The sequence below is a fragment of the Mrakia frigida genome, assembly GCF_051309035.1.
Source record: "Mrakia frigida strain ATCC 22029 unplaced genomic scaffold BDY24scaffold_5, whole genome shotgun sequence".
NCBI classification, from domain to species: Eukaryota; Fungi; Basidiomycota; class Tremellomycetes; order Cystofilobasidiales; family Mrakiaceae; genus Mrakia; species Mrakia frigida.
In genome coordinates, this window is record NW_027481276.1 from 814,235 (window position 1) to 837,357 (window position 23,123).

The window sequence follows — 23,123 nt, forward strand, 5'->3', positions numbered from 1 at the left end:
AGTCCGTGGGGGGGATCGGGTCGTGCTGGCGAAGAAGAAGGAAACTGAGCAAAAGGAGGGAGAGAACGAACGAAGAAAGGAGAAAGGTAGGAAGAGTCCGAGAAACTAAGCAAAGAGGAAGAGAGGAGAACTAGAACTATACGAGAGCGCGGGTTGAGGAGAGCGAGAATTTATGCAGGAGACCGAGAACTGAGAACCGAGAAGGGGAAAGCAAAAACAAGCAAGTTGAGAGAGAAGAGTCCTTTGAACCGGAACCAATCTACAGAGAAAGAGAATGAGCTCTACTCGGTGGTGACGGACTTGGCGAGGTTACGAGGAAAGCTGAGGGAAGAAGAAAAAAGAGAGGTAGAAGAGTCAGCGACGAGACGAGGCGAAAGAATCGAGGGACGCGTCGGAACGACAACGAAGAGAGAAGTGCGAGGAAACGAGGACTCACTCGACGTCAACTCCGTTCATGACCGCGAGATGGTACGAGAGAAGCTGCAGAGGGATGATGTTGACCAATCCCTGGAGACAGTCGACCGTCTTGGGCACTCGGATGAGTCGGTCGTCGGCGGAGAATCCATCGTCGTCGTCGTTGCAGATCACGACTGATGAAAGCGAAAAGAAGGAAGGATTAAAGAAAGGGGAAGCAAGAGTCAGTATAGGAGCGAGAAAGAAGAGGGAGGGTGTAAAGGCGACGAGAAAAGGAGGGCAAGAACGGAGGAAAAGCTGAAGGTCGAAACTCACTGGGCTGTCCCTTCCTAGCCTTGACCTGCTGGAGAGCGCTCTGAACCTTGGGGTAGAGGCTGTCCTGAGTCATGATGAGGATGACGCTGGTGAAAAGAAAGAAGCAAGGAGGGGATTAGCGTTCGAGAGAGTGGCGAGAGGGACGTGAGACGAAAGAGGATTGGGGAGGGACGAACGGAAGGTGCTCGTCGATGAGAGCCAGAGGTCCGTGCTTGAGTTCACCAGCGAGAATCTACGAAGGGTTGAAGGAGAGGTATGTTAGTAGATGAAAGTCGGGGTTGAGGCCGAGGAGGAAAGAGAACGTACACCCTCGCTGCGAAAGAAAAGAACGAGGGGAGGAGAGGAGATCAGCGTTGAGTCTGGAGATAGAAGTGAAACGAGACGAAGATCGACCCACCAATGGCAGTAAGCAACCTCCTTGATCTTCAAAGCACCCTCGAGACATGTAGCGAACCTGAACGAAGGAAGACAACTCGAGATCAGCCTCAACTCCTCGTCCCGTCTCCTCTTCTCCTCGTTCTCCCCGAAGCAGCTCTCTTTCGCAAAGACTCACTGGTATCCTCGTCCCATGATCAACAAGCTCTTCTCCTTCGCCAAGGTATCCCTCGCAAGCTGCTGAAGAGCCTTGTCCTGCTTGAGAACCCTCGAGATCTGGGAAGGCAAGTCGTGAAGACCATCGATGATCGACCGACGTCGCTCCTGCTTGGAGAGTCGGTCGTCCGAGAACTGGACGGCCATCATGATGAGAGCGATGTACTGCGACGTGTAGGCCTGAGAAACGAGGAGCAGGAGTGAACGAAAGGTGGGTCAGCAAAACAGTTGGAAGGGATGGAGAGGAGGGAGATCGAGCTCACCTTGGTCGAAGCGACTCCGATCTCGGGACCAGCGTTGATGTGGACTCCACAGTGGGACTCTCGGGAGATGGTGGATCCGACTGTTCGAAAGGAAGAGAAGGAGAAGAAGCTGAGTCAGTTCGAGCTTCGAGCGAAGGAAGGGAAGGAAGGAGACGCGACGAACCGGTGTTGACGACACCGAGCTGCAGAAAGGGAACAGGATCAAAAGTCAGCGTCTTGTTCTCTTGACAGAAAGAGCTGAGAAGTCACACTCACGCAAAGAGCACCTCGCTCGAGGCAGTATCGCATGCTGAGGATGGTATCGGCGGTCTCTCCAGATTGAGAGACGAAGACGCAGACGTCGTCCCTGGTGTCGAACGAAGAGGAGGAGAAGGGGTCAGGACGACTCTTCTCGAGCTCGAGGATGATGAAGACAAGCTTGTACTGACCTGAAGATAGGGCATCGTCGATCCAAGAAATCCGAAGCCAGCTCAACGTTGATGGGAACCTCGGTGAGCTCCTCGAAGATAGCTCGAGTCTAAATTCGGACGCAAAGCAAGAAGGACCTGTCAGTTCTTCGTCGTCCTCTCCTCTCTACTCTCGAGGCTGGAAGGGAAACAGTATGTGATGATTAACTCACAGCAACACACGAATGGTAGGAAGTTCCGCAAGCGATGAAACAGATCCTCCTGCATCGTCGGATCACGTTGAGGTAGCTCTTGAGTCCTCCCAAGTTGATGGTCCTGGTGTCGAAATTGACTCGTCCTCGCATGGTGTTGACGACGGATTCGGGCTGCTCGTAGATCTCCTTCTGCATGAAGTGGTCGAACTGACCCTTCATGATCTCGGCGAGCTCGATTTCGAGGGTCTCGATGGCTCGGACAGAGGACATGCCGTCGTCCTTTCGAAGTCGGTGGATGTGGAGCTCTGTAGAAGGGAAAGAAAAGGGAAGCTAGTCAGTTTGGTGAAGGTAGCGAAAGAGGTAAGGCGGGGAGAAACGAGGCGAAGGAAGGATGGAAGGAGGGGAAGACTCACCTCCGTCAGCGATATGAGCGATATCGTCGTCCTCGAGGTACAAGACTCTCTTGGTGTGCTCAACAACAGCACTGGCGTCGGAAGCGATGAAGAACTCGATGGGTTGGGGCATTCCGTCGTCCGAAAGGAAAGCTCGGGACTGAGTTCGTCGGATGTTGCTGTTCGACGCGGCGGGGACGGAGAGCATGGAAGCGGTCTCTCGGTTGACTGGAAGATAGAGATTCGAGGAGAGGGTTTCATAGTCAGCTTTCGTCTTCGAGCTTCGAGAACGGAGAGGAAGGAGAGGCGACTCACGGAGATCGAGTTTGTCCGAGTCGGGAGCGATCTCGACGTCGACGAAGTCGACCTTGAGCTTCTTGTCAGTCTTGACTCCGATAAGGAGGGGAGATCCTCGTCGAGCGAGGACGATCTCGGAAGGGAAGTGAACGGATTTGAAGAGGAAGGCGAAGGATCCCTCCTGTAAGAAACGTGGCACGAAAGAAAGAAAGGAAGGTGTCAGCGAGCTCTCTCTTTCCTCCTCTCCTGCCCCATCTCTTGAGAGCCTCTGCCTCCTCCACCTTTCTCCCACCTCCCACATCATCGAGCCGAGCAGAGAGACTGAAGTTCAAGAACAAGAAACTCACGAGCTCCTTGATGACGGCCTTGATGAGGGTGGTGAAGGTGAGCCTCTTGGTGGGCTGAGAATCCCAGACGTACTTGCAGAGGACGGCGACGGCTTCGGTGTCGGTTTCGGTTTCGAAGTGGTATCCTCGCTTCTCGAGAACGAGCTTGAGCTCCTTGTCTGTGAAGGAAGAGAGGAGGTTCGAGGGAGTTAGGACGTTGATCGAGAGAGGAAGGGAGAGGGAGGGAGAGCGAGACAGGGGCCAAGCTCGCTCGCTCGCTGGAAGGGAAGGCGAAAGCGAAGGGACGAGGAACGTACAGTTGGTGATGATTCCGTCTGAATGAAAAAGGACGATAGAGACGAAGGTTAGCTCCATAAACGTGAAGAGAGAGAAGAGTGAAGAGGTGAAGACTGACTGTGAACGACGATGAACTCGTTCTTGTTGTCACTCCTGTGAGGATGGCAGTTTCCTCTCGAAGGTTGACCGTGAGTCGCCCAACGAGTGTGAGCCATCGAGGTTTGAGTAACGAAGGATCGAGTCATGTCCACCTTAGACTCGGAGATGAGCTTCCTGAGCTGGGCGACCTTTCCAACCTCCTTGAACAACCTGGGAAAGGCAACCGAGAGGAAGGGAAGAAGGGAGGAGAGGTGAGCGAGGTGAAGGTGGCAACGAAAGAGGGTTCGTTGAAGATGTAGAAAAAGACAGAAACGAGACTGAGACGTACATGAAAGGCTCTCCCTCGTCACCATCGATTCCGATACCTACAAAGATGAGAAGAAACGAAGAAGTGAGCTCGAGCCTTTCGTTCGTCGAAGGAGGAGGAGGACAAGGAGCTGAAAGGGAAGGTCGTCCTACTCACCAGCACTGTCGTATCCTCGGTACTCCAACCTAGAGAGACCCTGAGTAAGGACGTCGGTGATGTACTTTCGGTCCTGTGAGAATCAAAATTCAAGGAGGAGGAGGAGGAGGAGAAGACGAGTCAGTTCGATGTTTGCTGGAAGGAGGAACGAGAGAGATGCTTCCAAGCTCGCTCTCCTTCTCTGAAAGAGGACTTACCCTCTCTTGAAGATAACTGCAGTAAGCAAAGATTCCACACATCGTGTATAACGAGGACCCGAGAAGAGGAGGAGGAGAGAAGGAGGGGAGGGGAGGGGAGAGGGAGAGAGGGAGAGGGAGGGATGAGGGTTAGGAAGTGAACGAAGTCCAAGAGGAGCACAGGATCTCAAAACCGGGGGCAAGGAAAGAAAGAAAAAGGTGGTCACCGATCCAAAATGAAAGGAAAACCTTCTTCGGTCTTGACTTGGATCGAAAGAGAAACGGGCAGGAAACGAATACTTCGATGAGTGAAAATCTACCTTTCTTTTAGAGGAGCAGGAGCAGGAGAGGGAGAGAACGCGCTCTCATGACGACAATCACGCTCCTCGTTCGAAGACGCGTCGTTGAGGATCAAACTTTTCCCTCGCTTATCTCTCTTACACTAGATCCGTTCGGGAAGAGATCAAAAGTGCTCTTCCTGCTTCAGTTTAGCATTTTCTTTGCAGACTGACGAGAGGAAAAGACGAAGGAGGAGGAGGATCGCGAGGTCGAGACGACCAACCTTTCCTCGTCTCCTCCTCTTCCTTCCCTCGTATCTTCACACTCGCCCGAGACAGTATACATAACGGAATCATCGATAAGGTACGCTGTGTCCCTCTAGAAAGGGAACGCCGCCGAACACAACATGACCTGCGTCGTCCTCGATCCCATTCGACCGCAGATCGTCTTCATCTTGTGGTCTCGGACTCCGTTCGCCATGGATCCTCGTCGGAACTGGACGGTTGTTGTGAAGGTCTATCCCCAGTGAAACGAAAAAAGCGACAAGAGAGAGTCAGCTCTCGTCTTCGTTCTCGAGGAAGGGAGGCAGACTCCTTCCTTCGCTTCGAGAGCTCAACTCCTTCCCTCCCTCCCTCTCCCTTCTCCCCTCCGCTCCAACCCAAATTCACTCACCTTCTCGACATGACTCGTTCCACTGATCTTGATATGCACTCCCGTAACCGGTCTCGCGTTCCTCCCCGTTCCTACGTTCCCCATGGCCTGGAAGAGCTGATTCAAGATCTGACTCGTCTTCTCTTCTCCGGCGTTGTGAGCGATGTTGTCCGCCAGGGTCTGAGCTGCCATGTAAGGGTACTTGAGACGGACGAGTTGCTGCTGAGGTCCCGAGGGGTACGATTTCGAGTAGGACAGGATGTGGTCCTTGGGAGTGAACCGCACGGATTTAGGGAGGTTGGTCGGGTTGGGGAAACGAGGGGGCATGGTTGCTGCTTGAGGAGGAGGCATGGAAGAACAAAGAGGGGGACTGATTAGGGTCGAGAAGAGATGGTGCGAGAGAAAAAAAAAGGGGAGGGAAGGACGAGGACGTACGAGAGGTGAAGGAGAAGGAGAAGGGAAGGAAGGGAGGGAAGTTGAGCTCAACGAGCGAGAGAAAAGTCCGTTTTTGAAGGGTTGGTTGAAGAGGTTGAGAGAAGGAAAAGGTTGTTCTGTATAGAGAGGGACAGTCAGTACATGAGCACGAGAAGAAAGCGGCGAAAAAAGCAACTGACGAAGTCCGGCAGGAGGAGAAGGTGATGGGTGAGGAGAAAGGAGGAAGGAGGAGCGAAAGCTCGACCCTGGCCTTCTCGAGCTGACCTTCCGTTTGCCTCCCAGCAACGGCGATCCTCGACTTGTGAAACTTTTCTTCTGGGTCCGTCTACCTCTTTGCCGCTCATGCTCACAGCAGAGTCTATCTGGATCTTCGTTGCTTCCCAGCGTCCCTACTTTCCTCTCGCTCGTCTTCGAACTCGGCTGCTCTCCTCCCGCCTCCAACACCATCTCACCCTTTCCCTCACCTACATGGATCTTCAGCATAACCCTTGGAACACCCTCTCCAGTCTCCAATCGCAACTCGTTAGATCCAGCTTTGATCTAGGCTTCCCTTGCCCTCCGCTCGAGGAGCGAACCTCCCCGCCTTTGACCTTCGATAGCTTTGGCAGCTTGAATCCAGGACTATCTTACGATGATAGGTGTGTGGTGAAGCCCTATGGGTCTGGATACTTCTCCTCTGTAACAGGGGTCTCTGCAAGGTTCGTTCTCCCTCCTCTCTCGCGGTCGTCGCGTCAGAATCCAGATCGAGGCGTTGACCGAGCTCGTCCCTCCCTCCTCCCTTCGTCCATTCTCCTTCCCCCCCCCCAAAGTCCAAAGCTCAAACCCTATCCAACGTTCGCGTCGTCACCCACGTCTTCTAAACGCTGAGTTGAAGTCGGATGTTTTTCTCGATCTGAGCCTTGCCTCAGCGTGGAGTTTGGTCGTTTCGAACGCGGGACGCCTCAAGTAGGTGAGCTAACAGTGCGCTTCGAAGCTCGGTGTGACGACTCTTTCCCGAGGAGCACTGGGTGGGAAGTCAAATGAGCAGCTCGGTCATGCTCAGCATCGAGATGCTTTTTTTTTTCAGCCTCTTGACGTCTGTTCTTCCCAACACCCACCCACCCACTCCCCTTTCCCTCCCTCCTTTTCTTTCTTCACCAACCCCAACAGCTTACATCCCACTATCATGTCAGCTTCCTCTCCCGACATCACTCTCAGTTCCCCTCTCGAGCTCGCTCCAGGCCTGGTTCTTCGAAACCGAGTCGTCATGGGCTCTCTGACGAGGAATCGAGCGGGAGGATACTTCGAGGGAGTCAACGACGGGACTCAGGGAGACGCTTTGCCATCGGCCATCAACGCGTGAGTGTTTCGCTCACCTATCTCGGATCTTCTCGCTTTGCCGAAGAGCTCACATCGATTTCATTCTCGCAGAGAACACTACCGACTTCGAGCTCGAGGAGGGTTCGGCCTCATCGTCTCCGAAGGAGCTCTCGTCGAGCCTCAGGGAACCGAGTGGATCCATGCTCCTGGTATTTGGACGGAGGAGCAGACGTTGGCCTGGAAGGAGATTGTAGATGCCGTTCATGGGGAGGGAGGTGAGTCGACGCGTCGTCTCTTTCTTCACGTCGATCGAAGCTGACTTCACCGTGTTCCCTCTCTTTCAGGTCACATCTTCTGGTCCGTCTTCGATCCTTTCCAGTCGTTCGACCAGCCAAACATCTCAGGCTGACTGACTCCTTTCATCGTCTCGTTTCAGCCAACTCTGGGTGAGTCTTTCCTGTTTGCTCTCTCGCTCGACCGACGTCGAACTCATCATCTTCTTCATTTCTCCTTCGCAGCACCTTGGTCGAGTCTCTCACCCTGATCAGATGCAGCAGAAGGTCTTCGGAGAACCCGTCAGAGCTCCTTCTGGTACATTCTGTCGTCATTCTTCAGCTTTTCCGTCGACTCGCCTGACACCCAACCCTTCGTCTCCATTTCTTCTTCTTTCTCGAACAGAGGTCGGTTGCCGAGGGGGAAAGATGCGAGAGCTTCCCGGAAAGCCTGGCTTCGTTCCCGCTCCCGCTATGGACGATCCCAAGGTCGTCGTCGAAGCTTTCCGACAAGGAGCGATCAACGCGAAGACGGCTGGCGAGTCCTCCGCCTCCTTGACTCTTACACACTCTCCTCCCGATTCTCTCATACTGACCTCCATACTCTTTTCCTTCAGGCTTTGACGGAGTCGAGTTCCATTGCGGTCAGTCGTTGACCACTTCTTTCTCTCGCCGTCGGACTAAACCTGACGCGTCGACACTTCTCGTTCTTCAACTTCTTCTTTCCTCGCAGCCAACGGATACCTCCCTGCCCAGTTCCTCGACAACTACGCTAACCGAAGAACCGACAGCTACGGAGGATCGTACCAGAACCGAGCTAGGTTCGCGATCGAGTGTCTCGAGGCGATCCTTTCCGTTTGGCCTGCCGACCGCGTTGGGTTCGTTCACCTGGCTCTTCGCTCAGATCATCTTCGGGATCGAGAGATTACTTACCTCTTGGGTTTTTCTTCTTCATTCAGCATCAAGCTCAGCCCGACTGGCGGTAAGTTCAGGCTTCAGCACGACCTCGACGCGTCGCTTCGTTTCGTTTCCTTCTCTGACTCCCCGCTCGTCTTCTTTTTCCTCCCCAAACAGGCTACAAGGGTCAGTTCAGCTTCGTTTAGTTTGATCAGCAGCCGAGACTAACCTTCTTTTCTCGAACTGATCCTTCCAGACGTCGGAATGGACGAGAAAGATACCTCCGTTCGTCCCTCTCTTTTCGTTCACTCTCTCCCTCTTTCCGGTCTCAAATCTGACCTCGTACGTCCGTTCATCCCCTCGACAGGAAACCTACGGCTACCTCCTTTCCGAGATCTCTCGTCTATCTCTCAGCTACATCCAAATGCTCCGTCACTTCGACTTTGGAGATCCTCTTTACGACCACAAGAAGGACGGACCCGGACCTGAGAAGGAGGGCGAGAGGAGGGCTCTCTGCCCGAAGCTCGACTTGGAGGAGAAGCTCGTCAAACCTTTCAGGGAGTCGCAGAAGGGAAGGGAGCGGCTCACGAAGGTCTTCTGGGTAGGAGGCTTCGGAGGGAGGGAGGTAGGAGCTGAGAGGGAAGCGACGGAGTGGGTTGAGAGCGGACGAGCTGACGGGTACGTTCGAGTCTTTCTCCTTCTTCCCCCCAATCTTGTTTCTTCGTCCTTTCGATCCGATTGAGTCTGATCTTCATCTCCGTTCCGCTCCTTTGTTGCGTTGTCTCAGAATTGTCTTCGCGTGAGTCTGCGTGTCTTTTGCGACGCGCTCGTTTGCGTCTCAACGGTTCTCCTGACTTGACGTTCTTTCCGCCGCAGACGAGATACCATCACCAACCCCGACCTCCCCTTCCGGCTCTTCAACAACGTTCCTTTGAGCAACATCGATGGAGGAGACCCCAAACGGTGGTACTCGGACGGAGTCCGAGGGAAGGGAGACGCTTACATCGAGTTGCTTTCGGAGGAGTTCCTTCAAGCTCACGGAGAGGGAAACGTTCTCGTTCGAGTCGGCGCTTAGATAAATTATGCGAAGTGGATTCAGTGCTGAGAAGGCAGGGGCAGGTCGAGAAGGCAGAAGGGAAGAAGACGGGGACTCGTCGCAGACGTCGTCGGGGCAGAGACAAGGAGTGAAAGGAGAAGAGCGCAGTTGAAGACGATCCTCCATCCTGACCCAGGGAGAATAAGGTTGTTTCTGGTCGGTCTCGTCGAGGTAGACAGGGTGTCGGAGAAAAAGCTCGGAACGCGTCCAAGCTGGGACGCTCGCCGCCCCGCGCCCCATCTCCCTTCGGTCCTTATTTTCTAGACTCCTCTGTCTTCCCCTTCTCACTAAATTATTCAATCGGTTGATGGCCTCTGAGGACATGATGGAAGTCGCTGTCACTTCGCGCGCCGTACTCCTCTCGAGTCTCCATCAGACGATTCGAAACCATCACTCTTCTTTCTCCACGAAAGCAGAGAGGACCGGACCCAGAGTTTTTCTGGAACCTGAGGAGATCACACAGAGCCTCCCTGGATCCAGCCTTCGAGGGCGGTCGTCGTATCGCTCGAGAAAGAGCTGAGGAGGGGAAGACGGCGCGCATCGCGACGTGTCGAGTTCCGGCGAAGAGATACTCAAGGCAGATCAGAATGAGCCTCGGTGGCCTTGGAAACCTCTGGATGTACGGTTCAATACCTTTCATGCTGATTGCAATCATGCGAGAAGTCAGAGAAGCAGTACGGGAGCACTTCTACGACTGAAACAAGCGACGTCGAGGGACTGTTGATTGAGAAGAGATCTCTCTTTGCACGACAGAGCAAAACCTCTGCCTTTTTTTTTCGCTCGCAATGTTGTTGAAGAGATGTATCAACTGTTCGACGAGGAGGAAAATTTCAGGCAAGCGGAACCTTTCTTTAAATAGCCAGAGAAAAGAGGGAGGGGGCGAAGGCCAAGAGTCCCTCTCAACTTCCACCTACTCTCACACCTTCCCCTTCCTTTCCATCCCAACCCTCTCATCAGATACATCATGACCTTGGGACTTCGAGATGCTCTGCTAAAACAGGTGAGGAGCATCTTCTTGGCTGTGTTGATGGGATAGGGAGGAGAAGCAGATCGAAGGAGGAGCGGAAGCTCACCGACTTCTTCCCTTCTTTCTCTCATCTCTCTTTTTGACAACAACTTCATCTACCAGCCTCCTTCTTACAGCAAGAAGAAGAATTACAAGTTCGGTCCCGTGAGTTTCTCATCTCGATACTCTGCGCTGTAGAGAGAAGAACGTCGCCCACGAACTCCGACTGATGAGCTCATTCAATCTCTCCTCCTTCTCCCCTTCTCCTGCTTCTTCCCTCCTCCCTTTCCCCTCCAGGCCCTAGGAAAGGGAAGCTTTGGGAAAGTTATTCGAGCGACCTGGAATGCAGCTCCTCCTCCTGGAATGGCTCAGCGCGAGGTGGCTCTCAAGGTGAGCTTCACCTCCGATCTCATTCGTGCGAGCTCATCCGAGTCTGTACTGACGCTCCCCTCTCGTATGTCGGGGATCAGATCGTTCCCAAGAAGGCTATCAAGGGAGAGAACGAGGCCGTTCTGTCCGAGATGGAGCTTCTGACAGGTCTTGATCATCCAAATATCGTGAGTAGAAGAGGGAGGCGGAGGAGGAAGGCGGGGAAGGAGCGTCTTGAGCTCGACGTCTCAACTCCTCTTGGACGTCAGTTTGAAGACGCGATGCGTTTCTCGCAGAGATTGTTACTGATAAGTGTCTCCCCGGTCGATCAGGTCAAGCTCTGGGAGTGGTTCGAGTGTCAGTCTTCCTCTCTTTCTTGTTTCGCATCTCGGTCGAACGTCCTGAGCCTGACTCTTCCTCTCACTTCCCCTTCTCATTTTTCAGCTCGCGACAGATACTACCTCTCCTTCGAACTCGCCGTCGGCGGAGAGCTGTTCACACGGATCACCGCTCAGGGCAAGTTCAGCGAGAAAGACGCTCAGGAGGTCGTTCGGTTCGTTCCCTGGACTCTCGTCCTTTGTTTCGAGGATCTGACCTCCTATCTCCTTCTCTAGCTCTATCCTTTCGGCCGTATCGTACCTACACAGCCACGACATCGTTCACCAAGACCTCAAGCCTGAGAACATCCTCTTCCACTCCAAGGCGAAGGACTCGAAGATAGTGCTCGGCGACTTTGGGATGTGAGCTGCTAGACTTTTTCTCGAGCTCACCAAAAGATTCTGACCTTCTTATCCTATTATATCCAGGGCGAAACACCTGCTGAACCCTGACGAGGTCCTAACAGCGGTGCGTTTCCGCGTTTCCTCTCCTCCCTCCCCGTCGCCTCCAATCGCCCGTCTCCGACGACGAACTAGAGGATGAGCTTGATCACGCTTCTCCTCGTCCTGGCTCTTGTAGAAGGCTTGAGCTCTTAGCTTTTCGAGTTTCTGTCGAGTCTGAACGATGCTCGCCGCTGATCCTTGGCCTTTAATCTTGTGCTCAGGCTGCTGGGTCAATCGGATATGCTGCACCTGAGATCTTCACTGGGGTTGGTCACGGGAAACCCGTAGACTTGTGGTTCGTCGCGTCTCTCCCTCAGCATCTCCCTCTCGTCAAGAGTTTCGATGTCGCCTCAGCTGACGCCAAGCTACCTCCTTCTCGCCTTTCGCCACACTCTTCACAGGTCCATCGGGTGAGTGGAGTCTTGTATGTCGTCTTCTTCGTCTCTCCGTCGTTGAACTTCGTCTTTCTCCCTTGTTCGACGTCAGAGTCATCACCTTCGTGCTGCTCTGCGGCTACTCTCCTTTCAAAGCTCAAGAATCGCAGGCCTTAGTGGATGAGACCATCCGTGGGAAGATCGAGTTCGAAGAGGGTTACTGGGATAAGCCGAGTGAACTTTGTACGTCTTTTCGACTATTTTGACGCGTTCGTACTCTCATCTTGTCGCTCTCTTGCGCTGACCCCAGCGCGCCCGTTCATGTACTCTTCTACAGCTAAGGAATTCATCAAACTACTCCTTCAGACCGACCCTTCGAAACGACCGACATGCAGCGAGGCTTCTCAACATCCTGTTCGCCCTCTCCCTTTCCTCTCCCTCCTCACCTCTCGTTCTAAAACTCACCTTTCTTCCTTTCACCAACGTTTTCCCTCCTCAGTGGCTTGCATCTCATTCTGCAGATGAACATCAAGACATCGGAGAGGGACTTCGACAGACCTTCTCTCGTCGGGCGGAGCGAAAACCAGTTCGTCGCGTCCGCTCTCTCCCTTTCTGCTCACCTCGACCTGACTCCTCCTTCTCATCCCTTTTTCAGACTCGTGGCTCAACTGGAGATTACTACTCCGATGAAGAAGACGCTCCCGCTCACACTCCACCCGCAAAGGAAGCAACGACGACGGGAGAGAGGAGTGACGAGTCGAAGGGAGACGGATTGCGAGTCTCCCCCTCTGCTTTCACGATGTTCTGGACGTCGACCAACGAGCTGATCCTGCTTTCTGTTTCAACTTTCTTAGGACCGGACTCGAAGCTAAGACGAAGAACCTCGCCGTTTGAGAGGAGGAGGGACGTTGGACTTGCTCGAGAGGTCTTCCGTTTCAGATGAGGCTAGCTTTTGACGACTTGACCTTGGCGATGCATGTTCTGACATTCGACTCGATGAAATTAGGTGTTCAGATAGTAAGACATCGATGATAGCAACGCTACTTCTTCTTCACCAGCCAAGCTCCCAACCCTCCTCCGCCCGACGCGATCGTCTTCTTCCTCTCCTTCGGCTTTCCGATCCCTTCTCGTTTCGACGAGGTCTGCTTCAAAGAAAAGTTGGACCAGCATACGCATTCAGTTCAAAGAACGAAAGAAGAGAGGTGGAACCGAAACGAGACGAGAGAAAGAGAAAGCGACGAACCGAGAACTGTCCAACCGTTTCCTCCTGGAGCGACTTGGCAACGTGCCAGTCCTGATGCTCTCCTCTGACACGATCGAGTTCGAAGGAGGGGTTGTCGTAGAGGCAGAGCGGAGGAGGAACGGGGAGAACCTTCCTGCACTCGGGACACGTCCAGGTCGAGGCGTTCAAAGTCGAGACGCCGTCGTTCTTGATCTCAGAAAGTCGCTGTTGCTCCATCGTCTTGACCTTCTTCCTAGGCGAAGTCGAATGTATTGCGTTCGTCGTAGTTGAAGGCCCAGCGATGGCGTTCGCAGGCTCCTTCCTCTCCCGCTTCTCCCTCACTCCTCCAGCCGTCAAGAACGTTTCGATCCCCCGCTGCCCTTCCTCCCTCCTCTCCAGCCCCGTAAAGCACAATCCGATGTGGGTGACCTTAATTCCAGTAGCGAAGACCTCGGCGAGAAGACGAGACGCGAGGACGAGGATGGGGCCGGTTGGGGACGAAGGTGAGTGGAAGGGGAAGGGGATTTGCTTGGACTTGTGGTGGTACCTGATGTCTCCGACGTGAAGATCGGCTGAAGGAGCAAAGAGGAGGATGAGGGAAGTTCAAGAGGGAAGCGGTCGATCAGTTTAAAAGACACAGAAGGGGAGAAGAAGACGGGTGATGTTCCCAAACTCACCATTTCTCCACGATAACACGAGAGTCTTAGGCCAGACATCGTTTCCTTCGATACCTCCCACCTCACCTCTCGCGGTCTGCAGTCGTCCGATGAGTTCGACGCAGATGAGACGAAGCCAAGGGTCGGCCTGAGAGAGGTCCTCGAGGGCTGGGAAGATGTCCTTCGTCGAGAGCATCGATTTAGGGAGGGATTTGGCCTTGACTGCAGAAGAAGATAAGGATAGAAGAGGAGCCACTGGTGAGTTTGAGTCACCAAGGCAAGAGAGAAGGGAAGGAAGGAAGGCCGACCGGCGAACCTTGGCTCTGGTCGATTCCCTTTTGAAAGCGAAAGCGTTTCGAGTCAGCAGCTGTCGGCGAAGAAGGACAGATAGCAGAAGGCACTCACTCGAATAAGGTTGTACACCCATAAAGACTCTTCCCCTAACCGCCTCTGCATCTCCTCGAGCGATACCGATCTGCGAAGCCCAAAAAAAAGGGAAAAGCACATCAGTCGACGGCGAGTCTCTCCTTTTTAAGCGATGAAGAAGAGCTCACAAAAGTCCCTCAACAGTTGAGACCTCAAACATGTTCTCCAAGGCTATCCCAAGCTTTCCTCCGAGGAAACGAATCTACAGGCAGAAGGAGAGGAAACAGGAGACGGTCAGCTCACGACGCGTCGGAACCAGACCTTTCTCTCTCCTCTCGGTCTCAAAAAACTTGTAGGTTCCTGACACCACGCACCTTTCGAAAGGGCATGGGTCTCAGAAATCTCGAGACGGCTGAGGTTCTGAGAACCGTCTGAGAAACGCGTCAAGCACAATCGAGAAACGATGGAGATCAGCTTCCGAGCCCGTCATCTCCTCGTTCGTTCTTTGGGCCAGGACTCACCTGAGCAGAAGGCTTCTTGTAGGCCGAGCAGACCTTCGCCAAAATCTTGCTATGACTGATTCCAGCGGATGTCGTGTAACCCAACTCCGTCTCGACTTCTCCTCTCACTCGTTCCATCAACTCTCCTCCGAGCCAGAGCGCAACGTCGGGCCATCCTCCCGACGGCTGCTGACCCTCAGTACCAAGAGCAGATAGAGGTACACCCCAATCAGAAGAGTTCCAGTCGAGTTCGGGAGGAGGAGGAAGAGGGGTGTCGAGTCCGAGGGGAGAGGAGGGAGGAGGTTGAGCGAGGTGTGGGTATCGAGCGAGGAGAAGCTTTCGAACGGGAATGGTGAGGTCGAGGAAAGCTTCGTCGATAGACGCTTTTTCTGAATGAGATGCGAAGGAGAAGACGGGATAGGTGAGCGTGTACGAAGGAGAGAGGAACGGCAGCGAAGTCGACGAACCAATCTCGCCGTCGGGGACGCTGCGTTGGAAGAGCTTGATGATCTTGTCTGACGCTCTTCGATAGGGTTCGAGAGAAATCTGAGGTAGACGACAAGTGCGAAGCCAGAGATGAGACGAGCTCAGTGTGGTAGGGAGGCAAAACAAACGAACCTTGTGAGTTTTGACTGAAGGGTTCTCTCGATGCATGAAGTTGGCCTCTCCCTCTCCTATCTTGAGAGAGGCGACGTGAACTATGACGAGATCGGGACAGATCTTGCGAGCTTCATGATGCTGTGAGGGATCAGGAGATTCAGAAAGGCTGCGAAGAGGGAGAGAACGAGAGGAAAGGAACGCGACCGACTGACGTTCATCAGCCTCTTGATCCCCAACGCTCTCGCCTGGTAATTGACGGCAAGCTGTAAGAACGTGTGGACGATCAGCTCTATCTACGATCTTCGATGGATCTTCTGGACTAACCAGGACGCTCCACTGCTGCACGGCGATTGGGGTGGACGTGTCGAGTCCAAGACGAACTCGTTCGAACTCTGCGCGAATGAAAACTCGTCAGGTCGAGTTTCCCAAGATGAAAGGACCGGAAACAGGCTCACGAGCATACGCAGCATCGACGTCACAGTGTGCTATCACTCGGAGAGGAAAGTAATTCAAGCTCTGAGGGCTGAGGAGATGTCTGGTGCGGTCGGAGAAGCGAGAGCGAGAGGTGAGCTTTGGTTCGTGTTTCCTCCCCTCCTGCGAGTTTTCAAGAAGCGACTGACCTGTATGTGATGACTGATGGGTCAGAGGGATACTCCTTGTCCAGGTCATCTGCTACGAGAGATGGTTCTGGCACTGGTTGGGTCGAAGTAGAAGGGACGGGAGGAAGGGAAGGAGAAGGCTGAGGTTGAGCTCGTTCTTGATTCAGTGGCGAATCCGAAGCTGCAGCGTTGGCCAGAGGCGACATGAGTCGGAGAGCCTAGAGGGAAGGGGGCTTGTGGCCGAGCCAGAACGTAAGAGGGGCGAACAAGGAAGGAAAACCTTCTCCAGGACGAGGTTGAAGTGGTTGAAGGTCAAACTGAGCTCGAAGCTCGAAGCTCGATCCCTCCCCTCCCTCCACCCGAAGCAAGCCCGAACCCTCCCCTACAATGTCTCTCAGAAATTGGCTGAGGCAAAGAAAGAGCTCATTGATACATAAGTGCAATCTAAAGAAGATAACAGTAATCATGTCGAACAGCAAATACAAAACAGAGAGGAACGTCGAGCAACAAGACTCAAGAGACGCTCAGAAATCCTCGCACTCCTTCTTGCACCAGTCCCAAAGCTTCCCGTCGTCGCGTCTCCTCCCCCTTTTCTCCATCTCCTAGGAGATCTGGACGAGTATCATCAGTGACGAAGTCGACCTCAGAGCGGGAGAGGGCGGAGAAAGGAGCAGAGGCTCCGACTTTCGCTCGTGAGGGAGAGGAGAAGACGGCAACAAAAGGTGTAGAGGAAGAGATCCGGGTAGACGAGGAACAAGATGATGAGATAGAGAAATCAGAGAAATCTATGAAGTGCGGTGAAGAGCGATACAAACAGAAACGTGGCCCAAAACAGACGCGTCCTCGATACACGCATCCGAAAAGAAGAAAGAAGGAAGAGATTGGATTACATGATGAGTTGCTGAAGGGAAAGAATGAGGAGGAGGTTGGAATCAGTCATGCTGTCCACACTGCTTCGACGGAAAGGCCGTACGAAGGGAAAGAGAGAGAGAGGGAGAGAGAGACTGACCTTCCACCTCGCGTCGCTGCCCCATTTCGTTTCCGATTCGAGATTCACCCTCATCTCAGCCTTCCAATCCGTCTCCAGCCACTTCTTAACCCTAGCAGTCATCTGCTCCTGCTTCATCGCTTCAGGGATGAACCGTTCCCGAGGTCCAACATCGATCGCTTCCCGCAAGGATTCGATGAGGATGTCGTCTGCTTCTGGGTCGATTTGAGGAGGTTTGAAGAGGTCTGAGGATCCGACGTTGTAGACCTGTGGGCAGGAAAGGAGCTCAGGGTCAGAGGAGAGGAGAGACGAGGGAGAGGAGCGAGAGAAGGACGTACGTGAGGTTTACCGATATCTCCAGCAAAAGGGTGTTGGCTTCGAGCGATTCGGGTCGTTCCGTCGTCTTCAAGGTGAGTTTTGACGGGGTTAAGGAATGGAGTTCCGTAACAGAGACCGTACTAGATATAGGAGAGGTCGAAAAGGTCGTCAGCTTCGTCGAGCGTAAGAAGGGGAGGGAGAAAGAGACGAACCCAAGGAGTTGGCTGAACGACGACGACACGACAAAGAAAGGAAGGGAGACCAAGTCAGCTTCTGGAACGAGCACCTCGACGAAGATCTTGAAAAGCTCACGCTAATGATTGGATCTCTAGAAAGGCAGAGGAAAAGCGAGGTCAGCTTCTCGTCGCGTCGTCGTCGAAGACTCGAGATCGAACAAAGACCAACTCACCCTATCCCAATGATCGCCAACGATCGCGAAATCTCCATATCGAACTCCTCCTTCCCCACCAGCGGCCCGTCCGGCAGCTGCAAGTTCCTCACACCAGGGTAGGTTCCTCCTTCCTGGTAATCGAACGCTCCAATGAACTCTACGTTGAGCTCCTTTGAAGCCTTGACCCAGACGTCCCTAGAGTACGGGTAGTACGGTCCATGGAAGAATTTGGAGACCTTTCCGAGGAGCCAGACTTGCCGAGGACGAGATAACGTTGGCACGAACTGAGAAAGAGGAAGGAGAAAAGGTCAGACGAGAGTCGAGGAGGAAGACGAAGGTCGAGAGACGAGACGAACCGGTTGTTTCACGCATTCCTCCTCGATTGAGTATCCGATGTAAGTGTTGTTCTGTTGTCGGATGTCCTCTGAGTGAAAAAGGGCCGAGAAGGAAGCGTCGGAAAGGTCAGCGAAGCAAGGAGGCCAAGGGCTTGACCAAGACGCGTCGTCCTTTCTTCCGCTCTCGTCCCTCCCTCTTTCTTTTCCATCGCAAAGAAATGGACGACATACCAGGTACCAGAGCCCACGGGGCGAACGGTGAAGCAGCTCCTCGACCAAAGAACTGCGACGTGAAGAGATCCTGAATGGGGATTCCTCGAGGGTTTATCTTGGATTTCAGACAGCTTCGCTCCCAATCGTCGTAGCACTTGTCGTATTCGTTCTGGAGTACAGCGAAGACGTGAAGAGGAAGAGTAAGCATCTTGATGCAGTCGCGTCCTCGGGTCCAGAAAGAAAGAGAAAAACGAGGAAGAGGAGGAAGAGAGACGCACACGATGGATGATCGTCGCCCGGATCTGCTCAGGAAACAGACTGTAGAAAGCCGAGACCTCTCCCATCTCCTTTGCGAAGAGATAGGTGTATCCGAGCTGCTGGAAAGCCTTCATCCTGTTCAACAACAAAAAAAAAGACGGTCGACGATCAGACTTGTTCATCACGGAACAATGAACGGGTGTTTGATTTGAGACTCACAACGACCGCGCGAAGATTCTCTCCCCCGCTGGCACTCCTATCAGTGCTTTCCTGTAGTGATCGTCCTGGAGGATGAGGACCTTGTCTTGATTCGGGCTTTGGATTCGAAGGAGAAGATCCAAGAGAGGGAAGGGATTGAGCTCAACCGCGTCTTCTCGAACCAAGCGAGGGGAGGAGGCTCCGAAGAGATGTTTGGTTTCTCTTGATGAGAAAGGACTGACCGACAGGTTTGAGTTGCTATGCAGATGGTGAGAGCCTTGAGAGTATGGTGGTTGTGATCTCTCCAGCTGTGATCTTCGTTTCCTCTGTGGACGAGAAAAAACAGAGGGAGGGAAGGAAGGGCGAAAGGTCAGCTCCGCTTGAGGGGGTGAAAGAAGGGTAAGCCGACGATCTCGACGACTGGTAGTCTCCTTCTCTCCCACAGCATCGAAACAGAAGATCGTCGAGAGCTGTCCCAGCTGCGAGATCGAGCGAAAAAAGCTGGACTCACTCGAGGTCGTCTCGATTCCAAACGCGCTGAAGCTGGTCCTCAAAGCTTTCTCCGCCCTCCCTCTCTTCCTTCTTCCCTACGAGGTTCCCATGAGCTCGTAGATGTCCCAGCTCCACATGTTCACGAAGACAAGCCTCGAGGTCGGCGTCCCTGGTCATGAAGACTCCAAAGCCGAAGAGGGCCGCGAGGAGGAGGAGGATCCTTGTCGATGGAAGCCGACGGGCCATTGGGCGACGAGGAGCGGCGGAGAGAGGAAGAGGAGAGGATGAAGGGTTTTCCGAGCCCGATTCCAGGCTGGAGAGGGAAGATAGAAGGGTAGAGTGGGAAGGAGAAAGGACGAGCGAATGAAGCTAGTCGTGGTTTGGGGGGCAGAGGGAAGGGAGAAGAGGGAAAGGCAGCCCTCGAAGCTCGATTCTGAAGGGCCATTTGGTTTTACTTCTTGATCGACCGTGCTTTCCCCGCTTCTCGGAAACGCCCCAGGTGCAACAAAGTTTGCTCAAGGAGGGGAGCCGAGTAACGCAAGCTTCTACGCTTCAAAAGACAAAGGAATGGGAAACAAAGCAACAAACGAAAGCGAAGAAGGGAGAGGCAGAGGAGGAAGACGAGACGCGTCTCGTTGTTGCTTTCCTCTCTCCCTTGGTCTAGTCTAGTGCATTCATCGAGATGAGGGGCGGTAAGGTAGAAAACGAGATAGGATGGATAAGGACGAGACGGAGTACAAAATCTAGATGGTGAGATGCTGAAGAGAAGATGCGATGGTCGTAGGTATAGAGAAGGAAAAAAAGAAACGTGAGGAAGAAGACGGGAGCGACGACTCGGCGCGTCTCTCTCAACCGCTGCAGGAAAGAAGTGATGAAGACACAAGTCAAAGAGAGAGAGAGAGGGATGTCAGCGCAAACATCATATAGCGGGAGACGAGATCGACGGAGGATTGCAGGAGAGGTGAACGAACGTGATGAGACTACTGATCCTAAACTCTCCCGTTCCCTCCTTCTTGCAATGAAGCAGGTGATCCCCGGGCGCGAGTCCTTCTCGTACAGTCCCAATCTTACCGATGTTAGCACGAGTATCCCAGTATCTGTAGAGACGAGACGGAAGGAGGAGGGAAGAGAGCGAGGTCAGTTGACGAGTCGGGAACGAGAGTTTTCGCGAACGAAGAGGACTCACCCTTTCAGCCTAACTCGCATATTCCAATCTTCGTCGACCCAGCAAATGACATCTCCGAGGCCAAACTCGAAGCTCTTGAGGTACCAGAGCTTGACGTCGCCCTGCGAAACGAAGAAAGGAGAAGAGGGAGAAGTCAGGGAACGAATCGACGAACGAACGGGAGAGATTTGATGAAGGACGTACAAGTCCTACGGTGACAGAGAAGGTGACCTGAGCATTTGGAGAACGGGTGATGATGTACTGCTTTTCGGGGCTGGAAGAAGACCGAGACGCAGAGGAGAAGGGGTTGTCAGGACGAGGGGACGAGACGAGAGGTGGCCTCGAAACGGGTTGAGGTCGGGCAAGCCGCAAGGCCAAAAGAAGAGCGATGAACTCACGAAGACTGCCACTCGAACCAACCATCTCCCTCTCCAGGGTATGTCGTTCCGTTCTCGATCTTGTCTCCCTTGGTCGTCGAGAGGAGCACGAGCTTCTCCCTCGTCCCCGAAATCGAACGACACTGAGGAACCGACAGAGGGATGAAGCTCGAAGGGTTGAACCGGTCGAGGAGAGCCATCTGTGTTGAAAAGATGGAGACGGATACGAGAGTCAGAAGAAGAAGAAGAAGGAACAAAAAAGACTGAACCTCGAAGGAGAGACGCGTCGAAGACTCACCCTCGAAACGACTTCCAGATCCTCCGGCCTCGACCCCCAATCCTCCACGTCCACATGGCTCCTATCCTCCTGCCAGAATTCATGTTCCTCCTGGGTATGAATCCTCTTCGGATCGTACACCCCTTCCTTCTCCTCATCGACCTGTCCAACCTTCGAAACCGCGAGGCTCTCCCGCTCCCTATCCTCCTCCGAGTTGTGAGCCTCAACGTACTGGATCTGCTTCCAGACATAGTTCTTGACGATCTCTCCTGCTAAGAGATGTCCGAGGAGACCAGGATGGCGCCCGTCGACGATTCCGCCCATGCTGATGGGCAATCTGCCGTAGAAGTCTGGAATCCGTTGAGGGTGGAGGAGGAGTTCCGGGAGGAGAGGGTTTCGGAGCGAGAGGGAAGGAACGTCGAGGTAGCGGGAGGAGTCGAGCTGTGGGGGAAGAGAGAGACGGAAGGACGGCAGAGTCAGCTTGAGAAGAAGGAGAGAGAGGAAAGGACGCGAGCACAAACCTGATTTCCTCCTCCTCCTGTAAGGATGTTGTAAGCTCCGAGAACGAAGAACTCCATGCTTATGACAGCGGGGGCGGTAGGGAGAGTGAGGAGAGACCGAAGAAGGTGGTCGAAGGAGCGGAAGTATTCATCATCTCTTTCATCGTTTACGGCGAAGTCGATGCTGGCGGAGGAGAAGAAGCGTTGAGCTTGACGCTAGGAACACAAGAGGATGGTAGCACTCACATGATGAGATCGAGTTCGGCCGGAAGATGCTCGAGGAAGCAGTTTGCGAAGTAGCTGAGGTTGAAAGGGAGAGGGAAAGGGAATGAGCGAACGTCCTTGAGCGCGTCGTTGAAGTAAGAAACTAGACTCACGCGGATCCAAAAGCTCCAATTCCTCTGTAGCCCACCAACAACAGGACCTTTTATCAGTTCGAGTTCACCTGAACGTCCAGGAAAGCGACGAGCGACCGAGAGAAACGACGAACACTGGATGGTACTCATGAACCGCGTCCGGGAAAATCTCCTGCCACCACTTCCAGAACAGAGCGTGATAGGTGTTCATCCTTCCCATCCCCGAAGGTGTGTTGTTCCCGGCAGTGACTGAGAAACCCAGAAACTCAAGATCAGCTTCGAAGAAGAAGGAGAGAGGCAGAGGGAAGAGACGAACTCGATCCTCCCAACACTCCAATTCGAATCGACTCTCCGTTCAGGGCTCGACGAAGGACGCGACGGAGACGATGATTGGTTCCGGAGTAGGATACGGATTTCTGAGAGGTGAGAGGGAGGAGGGGAGAGTGGGAGTCAATATGGCGAGGAACGAGGGACGCGACTGACCTGTCGAGGGAGGGAGCTCGAGGTTGACGAGTTCTAGAGCTCCTCCTCGACTGTTGCTGAGCACATTTGGACAAAGAGAAGGGAGAGGAGCATGAAGGTATCCAACTCACATCAAAGAAAGCCTGTCTGATCTCCCAAAAATCAGCAGGAAACAAGCAGGAAGCGAAAAAGGAAAAAGGTGAGCTCTCACGCTTTCCTTCCTTCCCTCGTCCCTCTCTCTCCTCCCTCCCTCCTCCTGCCTCTCTCCCACCCAATCTCAACCCCGTCTTCACTCACCCATGTCTCCTCACCATCTCCTCCATCTTCTGATCTCTCAACGTCTCCTGAACCCCTCCTCCTTCCTTGAGCAACCCAAGCAGCTCGTTCCCTCCTGCTCCTGCGTTGAAAACGACTCCGTTCTCGACCCTCAGTTCACTGTAGACTCTGTCGGACGAGAGACCGATGACGAAGGCTACGAGAGCTACGAGGAGCAAGGAGAGTTGGCTTGAGCGGATCATTGAGAGGCAGAAGAGGGAGGAGGAGGAGGGGTTGAGCTCTCGAGGAGCGACCAGAGGAAGAGAGGGAGAAGGGAGGACGACGTGAGGAGGAGGGTGCTTGCTCCTTTTGACCAGTAGAGTATGTTGAATCCGATTCCGAGTCCGAGATGGATCTATTATCGACCCAGGAGAAGTGAGGGGACGAAAAGCGAGGGGAGGGGAGGGGAGAGAAGGAAAGGCGGAGGGCGAGGTCGTGGTTTAGAGTCGGCTCGCTCTCGTCTTTCTCTCTGCCTCAAGGGGCTTCCCCGCGTTCAGCGGCGACGTATTAAAGCAGCGTTTCCCATCTCCCCTTCCAACGAAAAAAAACGAAGAGCTGGTTGGACGTTGGGAAGGAGGAGAGGACAGCGTCGCGAGCTCGCCTCTTGACCCCGTCTCTTCGGCCTTCCATCTTGATTTTATACCAGCAATTCTGAGCTGTTTTTCTGTGCAGACTGCCAGCCTCTTTGAAGAAGGCACGTAACGCCCTAAGGAAACAAGCTTTGGAGGCTTTTCATGATCGAAAAACGAGAGAAACCCGCTGTTCGGCACACGCGTCAAGCTTCATTCCTTTGTCCTGCTCT

General features: G+C 53.6%; 7 protein-coding genes across 7 annotated transcripts; 2 read left to right on the forward strand and 5 right to left on the reverse strand.

The window, feature by feature from the left end:
• Positions 1-102: 102 nt before the first annotated feature.
• Positions 103-4,393, reverse strand: GFA1 (glutamine--fructose-6-phosphate transaminase (isomerizing) GFA1). The gene is made up of 20 exons (XM_076636669.1): positions 4,256-4,393; positions 4,059-4,131; positions 3,924-3,960; positions 3,615-3,805; positions 3,517-3,534; positions 3,221-3,378; positions 2,892-3,054; positions 2,598-2,804; positions 2,203-2,489; positions 2,012-2,100; positions 1,839-1,929; positions 1,747-1,765; positions 1,584-1,663; positions 1,283-1,500; positions 1,127-1,183; positions 1,036-1,042; positions 906-961; positions 730-815; positions 437-590; positions 103-321 (listed from the first exon to the last, which is right to left on the reverse strand). Exons 1-20 carry the CDS (start codon positions 4,295-4,297, stop codon positions 282-284), a joined length of 2,073 nt encoding a protein of 690 aa, XP_076499648.1. The 5' UTR covers positions 4,298-4,393; the 3' UTR covers positions 103-281.
• A 498-nt stretch (positions 4,394-4,891) lies between these two features.
• BDY24DRAFT_412668 (uncharacterized protein) lies at positions 4,892-5,515 on the reverse strand (the record flags this gene model as incomplete). The annotated part of the gene is made up of 2 exons (XM_076643093.1): positions 4,892-5,029; positions 5,186-5,515. 2 exons carry the CDS (start codon positions 5,513-5,515, stop codon positions 4,892-4,894), a joined length of 468 nt encoding a protein of 155 aa, XP_076499649.1.
• Positions 5,516-6,691: 1,176 nt separating this feature from the next.
• BDY24DRAFT_379863 (alkene reductase) lies at positions 6,692-9,182 on the forward strand. The gene is made up of 14 exons (XM_076639101.1): positions 6,692-6,937; positions 7,010-7,173; positions 7,243-7,255; positions 7,335-7,344; positions 7,417-7,489; positions 7,577-7,708; positions 7,788-7,814; positions 7,904-8,048; positions 8,130-8,152; positions 8,245-8,253; positions 8,324-8,352; positions 8,435-8,745; positions 8,855-8,866; positions 8,944-9,182. The coding sequence occupies exons 1-14, from the start codon at positions 6,765-6,767 to the stop codon at positions 9,140-9,142; spliced, it is 1,320 nt and encodes a 439-aa protein (XP_076499650.1). The 5' UTR covers positions 6,692-6,764; the 3' UTR covers positions 9,143-9,182.
• An 882-nt stretch (positions 9,183-10,064) lies between these two features.
• On the forward strand, positions 10,065-12,725 carry BDY24DRAFT_379868 (serine/threonine-protein kinase). Its single transcript, XM_076639102.1, has 15 exons — positions 10,065-10,163; positions 10,293-10,334; positions 10,467-10,559; positions 10,640-10,726; positions 10,871-10,895; positions 10,983-11,091; positions 11,153-11,278; positions 11,345-11,384; positions 11,581-11,656; positions 11,720-11,722; positions 11,842-11,976; positions 12,071-12,147; positions 12,233-12,319; positions 12,389-12,507; positions 12,588-12,725. Exons 1-15 carry the CDS (start codon positions 10,128-10,130, stop codon positions 12,625-12,627), a joined length of 1,095 nt encoding a protein of 364 aa, XP_076499651.1. The 5' UTR covers positions 10,065-10,127; the 3' UTR covers positions 12,628-12,725.
• BDY24DRAFT_379872 (uncharacterized protein) lies at positions 12,726-16,025 on the reverse strand. Its single transcript, XM_076639103.1, has 14 exons — positions 15,698-16,025; positions 15,533-15,612; positions 15,402-15,469; positions 15,290-15,340; positions 15,096-15,215; positions 14,945-15,023; positions 14,499-14,866; positions 14,352-14,408; positions 14,166-14,239; positions 14,017-14,086; positions 13,928-13,946; positions 13,633-13,833; positions 12,977-13,527; positions 12,726-12,875 (listed from the first exon to the last, which is right to left on the reverse strand). The coding sequence occupies exons 1-14, from the start codon at positions 15,880-15,882 to the stop codon at positions 12,774-12,776; spliced, it is 2,025 nt and encodes a 674-aa protein (XP_076499652.1). The 5' UTR covers positions 15,883-16,025; the 3' UTR covers positions 12,726-12,773.
• Positions 16,026-16,384: 359 nt separating this feature from the next.
• Positions 16,385-19,258, reverse strand: BDY24DRAFT_379875 (uncharacterized protein). The gene is made up of 12 exons (XM_076639104.1): positions 18,889-19,258; positions 18,620-18,703; positions 18,399-18,494; positions 18,200-18,314; positions 17,940-18,090; positions 17,730-17,797; positions 17,392-17,657; positions 17,295-17,310; positions 17,195-17,206; positions 17,003-17,122; positions 16,686-16,931; positions 16,385-16,577 (listed from the first exon to the last, which is right to left on the reverse strand). Exons 1-12 carry the CDS (start codon positions 19,113-19,115, stop codon positions 16,563-16,565), a joined length of 1,416 nt encoding a protein of 471 aa, XP_076499653.1. The 5' UTR covers positions 19,116-19,258; the 3' UTR covers positions 16,385-16,562.
• A 270-nt stretch (positions 19,259-19,528) lies between these two features.
• BDY24DRAFT_379878 (SGNH/GDSL hydrolase family protein) lies at positions 19,529-22,805 on the reverse strand. Its single transcript, XM_076639105.1, has 13 exons — positions 22,304-22,805; positions 22,138-22,153; positions 21,861-21,960; positions 21,679-21,793; positions 21,566-21,589; positions 21,435-21,488; positions 21,210-21,372; positions 20,710-21,129; positions 20,433-20,611; positions 20,239-20,308; positions 20,056-20,156; positions 19,841-19,966; positions 19,529-19,724 (listed from the first exon to the last, which is right to left on the reverse strand). Exons 1-13 carry the CDS (start codon positions 22,522-22,524, stop codon positions 19,718-19,720), a joined length of 1,596 nt encoding a protein of 531 aa, XP_076499654.1. The 5' UTR covers positions 22,525-22,805; the 3' UTR covers positions 19,529-19,717.
• Between the last annotated feature and the right edge of the window lie 318 nt (positions 22,806-23,123).